At 40.6% G+C, this 12,995-nt stretch overlaps 1 protein-coding gene across 1 annotated transcript; it reads left to right on the forward strand.

Annotated features, from left to right (window-relative positions):
* Positions 1-1,004: 1,004 nt before the first annotated feature.
* LOC128995614 (uncharacterized) lies at positions 1,005-3,068 on the forward strand. The gene is made up of 3 exons (XM_054420631.1): positions 1,005-1,066; positions 2,194-2,424; positions 2,844-3,068. The coding sequence occupies exons 1-3, from the start codon at positions 1,025-1,027 to the stop codon at positions 3,066-3,068; spliced, it is 498 nt and encodes a 165-aa protein (XP_054276606.1). The 5' UTR covers positions 1,005-1,024.
* The last annotated feature ends 9,927 nt before the right edge of the window (positions 3,069-12,995 follow it).

Raw genomic sequence — 12,995 nt, forward strand, 5'->3', positions numbered from 1 at the left:
TATTATTGGTGTTTAACTTCAAATAGTGTAACTGTAAATAATTATCTAGGAATTAAGACTTTATCATGGGTATGACTTCGTCTGGACCGCATACTTGACGCAAATATGACGAGTTCCAGAAGAAACTTTAAAACAACTGATTATATTTTTATATTACTAACAAATCATCAATGGCACGCCATCTATGGTTTCTGGAAAAGATTCGCAGGTGAAATAGCATTTTAGTTAAGTAAAAGCTATATTTTACCTATGAACGTAAGACAGTATCAAACATTGTTGCTCTATTTGAAGACACCCTTCCTATTATTACTTAAGTTTATATACATCTAATGTTTTTATAATACCTGTGTCATTTTATTTAAATTGACGGAAGAAAAGTTCTATAATATTATTAAAGTATAATAATTTTCTATCCCTAACGAACATATTATATTTGTTATAAAATGAGGTTAAGCGATATGTCAAACTGCTCCATTTACCTTTCAACAAGTTCATAATGATTGAACATGAAAAATAATGTTGAAATTATTCATCTTAATTCTTGAAATCAGTAAGTAGGCCTAAATATCCGGCTAGTAAATTTGCGACTTACCACTGCAGTCGGCCAGTTATATTGATCTGCCAATGACAATATCAGCGTTTAACTATACTCAGACCAATGATTCAGGATGTTGATAACATGTGTTTGAGGATTGTAAGCAGGGTTCGAGAACTATAAAACCATTTCAGCGATCACCATTTTAGTAAATAAATCGTAAACTTGAGATATTACATCTGGATTTATAACAATATATCCAAACATGTATCCAAGTGTGTTGTATTATCAAAGGATAGTAAAGCTAATTCAATTTACATCAAACAGGCTTGTAATTAATAGATGTATTTATAACTAAATCAGATTGCACTAATAAGTATCGAGACGAGTGTACAGATAATCAATGTAAACACGAATGACAGGCAGAAATCAATTTGGGTCATTACATGTTGAGGTCAAAGGTGTTAACGTAGTCACTCGCCAGCTGTGATGGCGCTAACATCAGTGTTGTATATCGCTTTTACATTCCAGGTACTACTTTTGATTTTGTAAATTAATTTTGTTCAACTTTTTCTAAATTCTTCACAATTTGGTTAAATCCTGGGTTTCGATAATTTATTCTCTGTATATAACGTGCAACCATTAGCAGGTGTATTTAACTGCTAAAACATTTGTGTTTGTAACCACATCTATAAAATCTATAAAATAATGCTGAGAACCAAGCTTATCCGATATATGTGGTTTTTTTTTGTATTTTAGTTTATTTCAGCAGTCAAACGTTTCAATCCTATATTGTAGCAACACTGCAGATTGCCTAGGTGCATACACTAATGCTTAATACAAAATGATTGGAAATTTAACGAAATTAAGAGGCTAGAGCAAGAAAATCAAATGTATTACTATAAATTACATGTGTTGTCTTACGCTAGATTTTATTTTTTCATTTTAACGTTGCTGCATTTTGGAGGGTTATTAACATTGAAAACGTTGATTTTTATTTCAGATAGTTAAACTATCTTTTTACCTAGTGAAACACGTTGACAACAGTAACTGAAAAATTCTATACTCAGACAATTCATAAAATCATAAAATTCATATCATAAAATTTTACTGTAAACTGCAGATTGAGAAAACATGCGTTTCCTTTTTCCAGTCAGTCTTTAATCACAGCTGTTTTCTTTTCATCAATTCTTGATAAAAAATATGCCTTTGTATTGTCAACTAGATTCTACACTAGAGACTATATCGAATAACAAAAAATTCCGAGGTGTATTCTATTCATCAATTTTTGAAATTTAATAAGTAATATTTTCTTAAATTTTTGATGCTGCTTATTTTTATTGGATATTAATTTTGTTTTGAAGAACGACCCTTATAACAAGCAGAAACCAAACAAATACTATTTTCTAAATAGAGTATTATAGACCACCTTGGTAAAAACATTAAATTTTAGTTTTTGTTCATCAAACTAGAATTACCAAATTCATACAACCGCCAATCATTTAGGGGCCTGTATCTCATTTGATTATTTTTTAAATTATTTTTTGCTTTGGTTAAATCCACTGTTATCACATACATTGTAGCTAGTTGTAAGTCAGAAAATATTGGATAAATCATTATATAACAGTTTATTATTATATCCATGACATAACTGACAGGCTGTCAGCATGGCCGCAGGTCAACACAACGCCAGTCTGCAAGAGTTTGACTGGAAGGCGAGCGGAGTTGTGCAAGAGGCGCGGGTTCAGCTGGTGATACTGACCAATCAGCTGTTGACCAATGCTACCATCTTGACACAGATTGCTGAGGGAAATGCGAGTCTGTTGTTGGCGAACCTGTACAACGACATCAACAAAGGAATTGCTGACGCTCAGGTCAAAGCTAGTCAGGTATGCTGATTTGTAATTGAATGCCTATAGCTTGGATTTAGGATAGAACCATGAATTTACATTCTCATGAAAAAGGTATAGCTAAAGTTCAAAATAGAAATCATCGTAGTTTAACTAAGCCTCCGACAGATTTTGCCAAATATCTGCACCAATACTAATAAAAGTAAATTAAACTACCAACAACCGGACATGTTATCTGTATCAAAAAAAAAAAAAAAAAAAAAAAAAAAAAAAACTATTAAGAAATAGTTCTATAATTGGTTAACACTCTTTTGTCGATTCTAAAAGTGTTTGATGATTTACCATAAACCAATGACATGTTTATCAATACTTTCATACTACTTACAAATGAGTAAAATTAGCTGTAAAGTCTTCTCCTGGTCATCTATTACACTCCTAATTCTACACTACGATTCTAGATCGGAACGACTTTCCAAACCAACCTGAGCAAGCAAGTAGAGGAGGCCATGAGACAGGCTGGTGTGATCTACACCCGCGTCGAGTCTTCGTTGAGAAAATCCAACAACAACATAGAGGAGACAGTCAAGCGACTGATCAACAACATGGAGCAACAACTGGCCAAGGTGGTCGCCACGGCTAGGTCTGAGCTGACGGGGGGCTCAACCACCACCCAGGGACCATGAGGAGTATGCAACTGTGGCGTTGGAAACTGTTCGAGTAAATCACATAGCTGGTGTCTGGTGCAGATGTTTTTTAACTATTGGTTGTCAACATTTCTTTTGAGAAATGTCTAAGTTTTGAATCGCATATCATATTTACTATTGTTTCCTACTAATTATAACACATGATCACACCGGAAAACTATTTAAATATACTGTATTGAACTGTACTGAATTGAAATGTTGCCATTTCCGAGTGAAATTGTAAAGGGAAGATGAGCCAAGGATAAGGGTCGAACAAATAAGAGTAAAATATGTTTCTGGCTGAGGTCAGATGCTTAGTTAGAAAAAAAATGAATCATTGATACAGCAATTAATTAAAACTTGGTATGATTTTGAACCACCAAACTTACTTTACAGTAACTTACTTTACTGCGATCCGGGGACATTCTGATTACTAAGTTATTACTGTTTGATTACTGCTCTGATGATTGAAAATCTCTCTAATAACTGAACCATGCCCTCGAGCCTGCCCCCAGACTAACGAAATGGAAGCGTGATCCATGCGCAGGCCCGAGAAGCGGCTCACAAAACATTACTTAACAAAATGAGAACCATGGATGGAGGTTCAAGAACAACACGCCATTTGAGAGAAACGAGCTGTAATTAACCATTAAAAGAATAACACAACAATAATTAACAATAATACATGAATTAGCCTAAATACTCTCAATTAAAGTTTAAATAAATTTTTGTTACCAATTTGGCCTACTGACTTACAAAGGAACATTAATTTAAAAAAAATTCAAAATAGGCTAAATTCAGTCAAAGTAAAATTTAATCAGTTTTAACCTTAGTAAAATAAAATTTGTAAAATAGCAACAATGAATATATAAAAATCTCTTCCTTTAAATAACTGGTAACAATTTAACATTTAGGGGCCCCAAAAAGAAATTTAATTGGATATGTAAAAAAATTATAAAATCTAAAAATCAACAAGTAGCCTAGGCTAAAGAATTTAAAATTTAAAAAGAATAACAATTAATAAACTATGTATAGGCCTATAACAAATAATAATTTTTAAATAGTCTCTTGGGTTGCCTTTTTTATAAATAAAATCAAAACATAACAACAGTGGGGGTAACTTGCGGTAGGGCGTATTCAGTTCAATGGTTCTGGGCAAGCAGCACCGGAGGGGGAAACGAGCATGACGGAAGAGGGGGGCCATGATCCAGGGGTGGCCAAGAGTAGTAGAATCCACTCCGTCAATGCTGATGCGGCTGCTACATGTTCCTCCTCACGGGCCCTGAGTAACAAACCCAGAAACACAGTAGTACCAGAAAGAGTTCAAGTCCATATCCGCAAAATTCACTGTCACACATTTCACTATTTTCACTGACTTCCCAAAATCCACAGATTAGGCCTAACATAATATTTTCAAAAAAATAATAAATTTTTAAAAGGTTTATCTCTCTTTAACAGCTCTTTATCAATGTAAAACATTTCAAACAATAACAATATTCTAAACATAACAATTAACAGGTTAAACAGTACAAGAATGGTAACATTAATATTTGCGGTAAAGCCGTCAGCAGGCCAGACAGGTATGTGACAGTGGTATATTTCACCAATAGAGAGAAAATATTTTAATTGTCTGGTCCAAAGTGGCCAGAAGAACAAGTTAACAAAAAACAATTGACATTTAAACACAGAAAAATACTTTAAAATTGACAAAAAACGTTCCAAACAAAAATTTAGGCCTAACGCAACGACTCATGTATTTTTGCTAATTTCTCCAAAAGTTGTGATCCGAATTTGTTCGGAAAGGTCTTAAAAGCTGGGGGGAATGTTCCAGCAGCTTCTCCAGACCATCCCAAACCTTAACTCAAAGGCTGAAACCAGTTGGCCTATTGGTTACCCAGTTCAAACCTGAATGGAGAATTGCCAAACTAAAAATTACTGTAACTTTCTTAAAACTTGAGTAAAATGACTCAAACTTTCAGGGGAGCTTTAAGAGCAGTTAATTCAACTTAATTTAACTAGTTTGGCAAGGACAAAGCAAAATAAAAGACTTTAACAATACTTGACTGGGTAACACAAACTGAACATTTTACAAGACAAAACAACACTAAAATTGTACGGGACACAGAAACAAAAGACTACCAGAGTAGTAGCCTAAGACAATTACATTTACAAAGCAAAATTGTAGGCCTAGGCCTACCACAAAGCAGTCAGAAGGACCAAAAACTGACTTGGCAGTTTCTCTCAAATAGCGGCCTTCCAACAAACATTTCTCAGTCAATTCTAGGCCTAGCATTTCGGGCAAAGCCCTGAATTAAACAAACCAACAGAGAAAAGGGAAACTAACTATCAAAAAGGGTTCCACGACCCCAAGACTGGGTTCCAGACCTAGTGCAACATGTGGCAATCCTAACCTAACTTAAGTATCAGAAAATAGTCCAAACTTACCCATCAAGCGCGCTGGGCGCTCTTAATTTACTGCATAGTAGAGAATATCTTCACACAAGTAAGAAAAGGGCAAAAATACAACGCAAACATACTACAAAATTAAGATGTTAGACGATGCAAAATTTATGCCGATGCAGCGCTAACGAAAGTCTCGGAGCCTCTGAATCGTCGGCGGTGGGAGTAAAAAGAACAAAACCCACAGCCTTGTTCAAGGGTCGTGGAGTGAGAAACACTGAACTAGCCTACTATAAAAAAAACACTTGAACCATTGATCATGAGTCGTGACATTCGCCCGGTGGAAATAGTCACGGCTCAACCTCCCTCCCCAAAAGAGGACACTCCTCTCCAAGAGGGACAAACAAACAAGCCTCTCCCCCACTTCCTGAAAAGAGAATGACCTGAAAGACAACTCAAGTGTCTGTGGTGGGGAACGCCAAGGGACTTCCAAACTGAGGGGAAAACTCACCCCCAGGGTTTGCTCTGGCCAGAGCTGGAAAATTTTGTGAGGGAAATTCCTTCGCAGAACACAGGGGACAGGAGAAGTGATCAGGTTCTCTGGCCCAGTGCACTTCCCACCCAGACACAAGAGGAAAGAAAATTGCCTACGGAAGAGTTCCGCGGAAGGGCTTGAGATGAGAAATGTGCGCCCTCCGGAACACTTTTCCAGTCCGCGGATCTCCAAGCTCCGCCGTGACAGGCGTCAAAAACCTCAGGATGCGGTGGGGACCTGACCACCGATGACACAACTTTGCAGCTCTCTTGTCCACAGCCGAACTGGCTGGATGAGCTTTACAAAACACATGCTTTACACAGCTTTACAAACAGCTCGAAAGGGACCGCCTTGTGACTCTCATGGTGAGCAGTATTGAAAGCAAACTGAAGCCAAGGGAGTTCCTGATCCCAGGTGGTCTGCTTGTCAGCATGGAAAGCTATGAGAGCGGAACGAAGATTGCGATTGAACCTTTCAGCATGAGAAGGCTGTGGATAGTAAGGGGAAGTAGTCACATGGCGGATTCCGTGCCCAAAGCACATTCTTTTGAACAGATGGGAAACAAACTGTGTTCCGTTGTCGGAAACAATGGTGGCGGGTATTCCAAAATGTTGGAAGAGGTGAGTTCGAAGTACCTGCACGGTGAGCTGTGCAGTGGCATTCCTTAAGGGGAAAAGCCAACAAAACTTGGAGAAGGCATCCACACAAACAAGTAGGAACTTATTTCCTGACTTGCTACGCGGGAGAGGCCCTACATAGTCAATGAAAACCTTCTCCAAAGGTCTTTCCGCCACCTCAGATGACAACAAACCAAACTTAGAGTTTTGAGCGGGCTTGCTCAGTGAGCACGTTTGACAAGAACGCACCCTAGCAGCAAGATCCCGATCCATACCCTTCCAGATGAACATTTCCCTAACCTTCGCAATGGTCTTGTGGATACCTAGATGCCCACCCACAGGAGACGAATGAAAATACTCAAAGACCATAGGGATTAGAAGACTAGGCAGCACAACTTTAGGTTTACCTCGCTGCCGAGCGCGACAGCAAAGGGCACCCTGGGACAGAAAATATGGGGGGTGGGCTCCCCCATTTTGAAGCTCACCAATGATCTTTGCCAGCTCAGGATCCTTCAGCTGATGGGGAATGAAATCAGAAAAGGCGAGTGGAAACTCCAAGAGCACGGCACAACCCGGTTGCTCTTGGTCAGAAGGATGATCGTCGGGTGAATGGTACATCCTAGATAGTGTGTCAGCAATCACATTCTGAGTGCCTCGAACGTGTTGCACTTGGAACTTAAGGGACGATATTTGGACAACCCAACGACCAATTTTCCCAAGCTGGCGTGGATGTGCAAGAAGCCACGAGAGTGCCTGGTTGTCGGTTTCCAATAAAAACTCCTTGTGCTCCAAAAAGCGTCTGAATTTATTGACTCCAAACACGACAGCCAAACACTCGAGTTCATACACCGAAGAGCTTTTCTTTTCGCAGGGACTCAAAGTGCGTGAGGCGTACGCAATTGGCTGCCTAACACCATCCACCTCTTGTGACAACACAGCCGCAATTGCGACGGAGGAAGCATCTGTTTGCAAGACAAAGTTTTGATTGAAATCCGGCATCGCCAAAACAGGGGGCTGCATGATAGCCTCCTTGAGAAGATCAAAAGACGTCTGCTGCGCTTCACCCCAGACAAACTTGGCGCCCTTCTTCCGAAGCTCATTGAGAGGAGCCGCCAATTCAGCAACATTGGGTATGAAGCGTCGGTAAAAACCTACCATGCCGATGAACCTAGCAATACCCTTGACATCTCTGGGAGGAGGAAACTCCCTGATAGCCTGGGTTCTAGCGGGGTCGATGCAGACGCCTCTATGAGAGATAAGATGACCAAGGAACGAAATTTCCGGCTTTGCAAAACTAACCTTGTCAGGATTCACGGTAAGGCCAGCCCTATTCAATCTACTCATGACTTCTTCAAGATGAATCAGGTGATCTTCGAAGCTCTCACTGTACACCAAGAGATCGTCGAGGTAATTGAACACAAACTTGAACTTGACATCATGAAAGATGGAATCAAGGAGTCTGGTGAGAGTCTGGGCCCCCACAGCAAGACCCATCGGAACTCTTGTGAACTGATACAAATTCCACGGAACGCAGAAAGCAGTGAGAGGTCGAGACTCAGGTTTCAAAGGAATCTGATGATAGGCCTGATTCAGATCAAAAACAGAAAAATACTTGGCCTTACCGAACCAATCAAACGCAGAATGCAAATCGGGGAGAGGCACAGAGTCGATTTCAATTTGCGCATTCAATTTGCGATAGTCCAAAACCATTCGGGACTTGCCATTGGGTTTTGGGACGAGAAAGGCTGGACTAGCGTAGCTCGAACGGGAAGGTTCAATGACACCATTTTCCAGAAGTTCGTCAATGATTTTTCTGAGAGTTTCCATTTTGGGTGGAGCTAATTTGTATGGGTGAGAGCGAACGGGACGGGTATCTGTTAGACGAATCTCGTACTCCAACAGGTTAGTGACTCCAAGCTTTGGCGTCAGCACATCTGGGAAACGAGAACACAAGGTTCTGATGGCTTCAGCCTCGCAAGTAGTCAGATGCCCTAACGGATCAATTGTTGGCTTGCTGGGTATCTCAGGCTCGACTACCGCAGCACCACCACCAATTTCATCAGCAAAAGATATTAATACCCGTCTCGCAAATCGGAAAAAACACTGACCTCTGCCTAAATCCAAAATTAGACCAGTGTGCTTGATAAAATCCGCTCCCAAAATGACAGGGAAACAAAGGTCCTTAGCCACCCAAAAACTCCAAACCCAAGAAAAATGTTCAATTTTGAACTTGAAACGGGCTTCATAGATGATGGGAAGGGGTGAATTTGACGCAGTCCAGCAGATAGGGGGTTTTCGCTCAACTTGCTTGATAAGCCCAGACGATTCAAGTTTTTCAAAAAGGGACAAGGAAATGAGGCAACGGGCTGACCCAGAATCCACTAGGGCCTTCTGCACCGTGGAACCTATGAAGATGTTGAGACGTGGGCAAGTTGAGCGCGCCGCTTTCACGCCCATGGTAGCAAGGCCCGCAATCCCCCGCAGCAGAGGCTCGGTCACAGGCACAACACTCCCAGAAGGGGAGGCAACAGAAACATTAACTGACTTTAACTTAGACTTTGACTTACTTGAAAAAACATTCAAATTATTGCCCTTTACATTATCACCAACAACCTCACAGGAAGGATTGGGCAATTTTTCCTCCTGTGAGCAAACTAGTTTTTTGGACCACGTCCAAAATTTCCACCTTGACGGCAATGCCGCCGAATGTGACCTGGTTGCCCACAACCAAAACAAACAACAGGTTGCCTCTGCCACTGCGGCGGTTCAGGACCCAACCCCACGGGTGCTACGACAGCATGATGACCAGCTAGGGGAAGATGCCCCGCCGCTTGGTCTCTCTGAAAATCAGCGTCCTGGACAGATCTCGAAAGGATGGAAAGTCTGTCCAGATCCGCAAAAGATGCAGGCCGTGGTGCAAAAACCAGACGGGAGCGTTCCTCAGGCTTCAACCCCTGAAGCACAATGTCAATGAGTTCAAGCTCACTGATCCCCAAACGCAAGACCCTTTCCACCGTGCGAATGTCCCCCACGTACTGGCTGAGAGACTCGGCTGGCTGCTGAGGACGAAAAACTCTCTCAACTTTCAGCTTCTCCATGACCCGACGGGGCATGAAAAGCTCCAAAACTTCTTTATGGAAAACATCAAAGGTGACGCCTCTGCGCAAACAATCAAGCAATCTGTCCCCCAACGGTTTCAGACAGTATGGAGCAATGAGTTCCATCAAAGTTGCGTCTGACATGCCAGGGTATTCACGCATGCGCAAAACACTCTCCAGAAAAAAACAAAGACCATTCACATCTAACCCGTCCACCGGCCGGAAACCACTCAGGACAGAGGCAAGGGGATGGGGAAGTTTGCCAAAGGAGTTAGAGATGGAAGGGGAACTATGAACTTGAGAAGGAAAGGGAGATGGGGACTGGACATTCAGCGTAGCCGCAGCCAAGGTGGACGTGTGAGAGGGGGACGGTGTGACATTTGCATTTGACATTTGAACATTTGCAGGCAACTGGAGCAGTGTACTTGGCGTAGGCGGAGCCTGGGGGGTACCCACTGGAGCCACAACTTCAACAACAGACCTTGGCACTTCGTTTGAAGTTTCCGAAGAACGGTTGTCTTCAAAATTTTCAACTTTCTCCTTGACAGACTTTCCTGCCTTAATACTCTCCAAAATTCCTTCCAGCTCAAGAATTCTGGCTTCCACCCAGCTCTTGTCCTCATCTTGGATTTCAGGTTGCCCTGAAACCAAGAGCAGACGCTTACGCCAGTGCGTCAGCTGTGTGATAGCCGAACTCTTAGCTGAGCCCATAGGCAAACTACTCCAACTATCAATTTCCCCACTTAGCTCTTCCATCCTCTCTTTACATGCCTCCAGTTCCTCATCCAAACTGAGCGACTCAACCCAAGCTTGAGGCATGCTAGCAATTTGTCTGAACTGTGTACGCAAAGTGCGTACATCAGTTCCAGGAGTCTCCCCCCGGGACCGCACCTCGTACACCAGCTCCGGCTTCCTCAAATATTCCGGCACAATTGACGCCATACCGAGTCTCAACCAGCACTTGACTCAAAATAACAGCCAACAAAATTTTTTCACAAAACAAACACAGAAATTTAATTCCTAAGGCTTCTGGACGTTGATGCCTACGCACCTGATGGGGCCCAAAAGAAGAACCTGCCCATTCATACCGCAAGTACCGCAAAAAAAAACAACAACAAATGACCCACGAACGTACACACACACAAACATACACCGATACATACACTAGACAACACCTAACACTTGTGTGATGGGGGGTACACACAAACCTTTTTTTTTTTTTTTTTTTTTTTTTTTTTTTTTTGACACATGACCATGCTTTTGACACTCTTGCTCCCGAAGGATGCAAGTCATTACCACCGATTCCACCCGGTGCCTCGGCCAAAGGGCGAGCTCCTAATAAAAATGTGTTTACGCCCCACCACAACAACAACAAGACCTTTTTCCAAAACTGCCAGGCCAGAACATTTCCAAGAAACCAATCCATCCACGGCTCTTCAAAACAAAACAAAAAACAGAACGCGGACAGTGATCGCATCTCTAAGTATCCGAGTCGTGAAACCAAGTTTCACGACAAGGCACCCAGGACGCAACCCACTAACCACGCTCTGCTACCAGATGAACCATGCCCTCGAGCCTGCCCCCAGACTAACGAAATGGAAGCGTGATCCATGCGCAGGCCCGAGAAGCGGCTCACAAAACATTACTTAACAAAATGAGAACCATGGATGGAGGTTCAAGAACAACACGCCATTTGAGAGAAACGAGCTGTAATTAACCATTAAAAGAATAACACAACAATAATTAACAATAATACATGAATTAGCCTAAATACTCTCAATTAAAGTTTAAATAAATTTTTGTTACCAATTTGGCCTACTGACTTACAAAGGAACATTAATTTAAAAAAAATTCAAAATAGGCTAAATTCAGTCAAAGTAAAATTTAATCAGTTTTAACCTTAGTAAAATAAAATTTGTAAAATAGCAACAATGAATATATAAAAATCTCTTCCTTTAAATAACTGGTAACAATTTAACATTTAGGGGCCCCAAAAAGAAATTTAATTGGATATGTAAAAAAATTATAAAATCTAAAAATCAACAAGTAGCCTAGGCTAAAGAATTTAAAATTTAAAAAGAATAACAATTAATAAACTATGTATAGGCCTATAACAAATAATAATTTTTAAATAGTCTCTTGGGTTGCCTTTTTTATAAATAAAATCAAAACATAACAACAGTGGGGGTAACTTGCGGTAGGGCGTATTCAGTTCAATGGTTCTGGGCAAGCAGCACCGGAGGGGGAAACGAGCATGACGGAAGAGGGGGGCCATGATCCAGGGGTGGCCAAGAGTAGTAGAATCCACTCCGTCAATGCTGATGCGGCTGCTACATGTTCCTCCTCACGGGCCCTGAGTAACAAACCCAGAAACACAGTAGTACCAGAAAGAGTTCAAGTCCATATCCGCAAAATTCACTGTCACACATTTCACTATTTTCACTGACTTCCCAAAATCCACAGATTAGGCCTAACATAATATTTTCAAAAAAATAATAAATTTTTAAAAGGTTTATCTCTCTTTAACAGCTCTTTATCAATGTAAAACATTTCAAACAATAACAATATTCTAAACATAACAATTAACAGGTTAAACAGTACAAGAATGGTAACATTAATATTTGCGGTAAAGCCGTCAGCAGGCCAGACAGGTATGTGACAGTGGTATATTTCACCAATAGAGAGAAAATATTTTAATTGTCTGGTCCAAAGTGGCCAGAAGAACAAGTTAACAAAAAACAATTGACATTTAAACACAGAAAAATACTTTAAAATTGACAAAAAACGTTCCAAACAAAAATTTAGGCCTAACGCAACGACTCATGTATTTTTGCTAATTTCTCCAAAAGTTGTGATCCGAATTTGTTCGGAAAGGTCTTAAAAGCTGGGGGGAATGTTCCAGCAGCTTCTCCAGACCATCCCAAACCTTAACTCAAAGGCTGAAACCAGTTGGCCTATTGGTTACCCAGTTCAAACCTGAATGGAGAATTGCCAAACTAAAAATTACTGTAACTTTCTTAAAACTTGAGTAAAATGACTCAAACTTTCAGGGGAGCTTTAAGAGCAGTTAATTCAACTTAATTTAACTAGTTTGGCAAGGACAAAGCAAAATAAAAGACTTTAACAATACTTGACTGGGTAACACAAACTGAACATTTTACAAGACAAAACAACACTAAAATTGTACGGGACACAGAAACAAAAGACTACCAGAGTAGTAGCCTAAGACAATTACATTTACAAAGCAAAATTGTAGGCCTAGGCCTACCACAAAGCA

Source organism: Macrosteles quadrilineatus, unplaced genomic scaffold (assembly GCF_028750875.1).
Source record: "Macrosteles quadrilineatus isolate MER2022 unplaced genomic scaffold, UCM_ALF_1.0 Scaffold_5__1_contigs__length_97177068, whole genome shotgun sequence".
Classification (NCBI taxonomy): Eukaryota; Metazoa; Arthropoda; class Insecta; order Hemiptera; family Cicadellidae; genus Macrosteles; species Macrosteles quadrilineatus.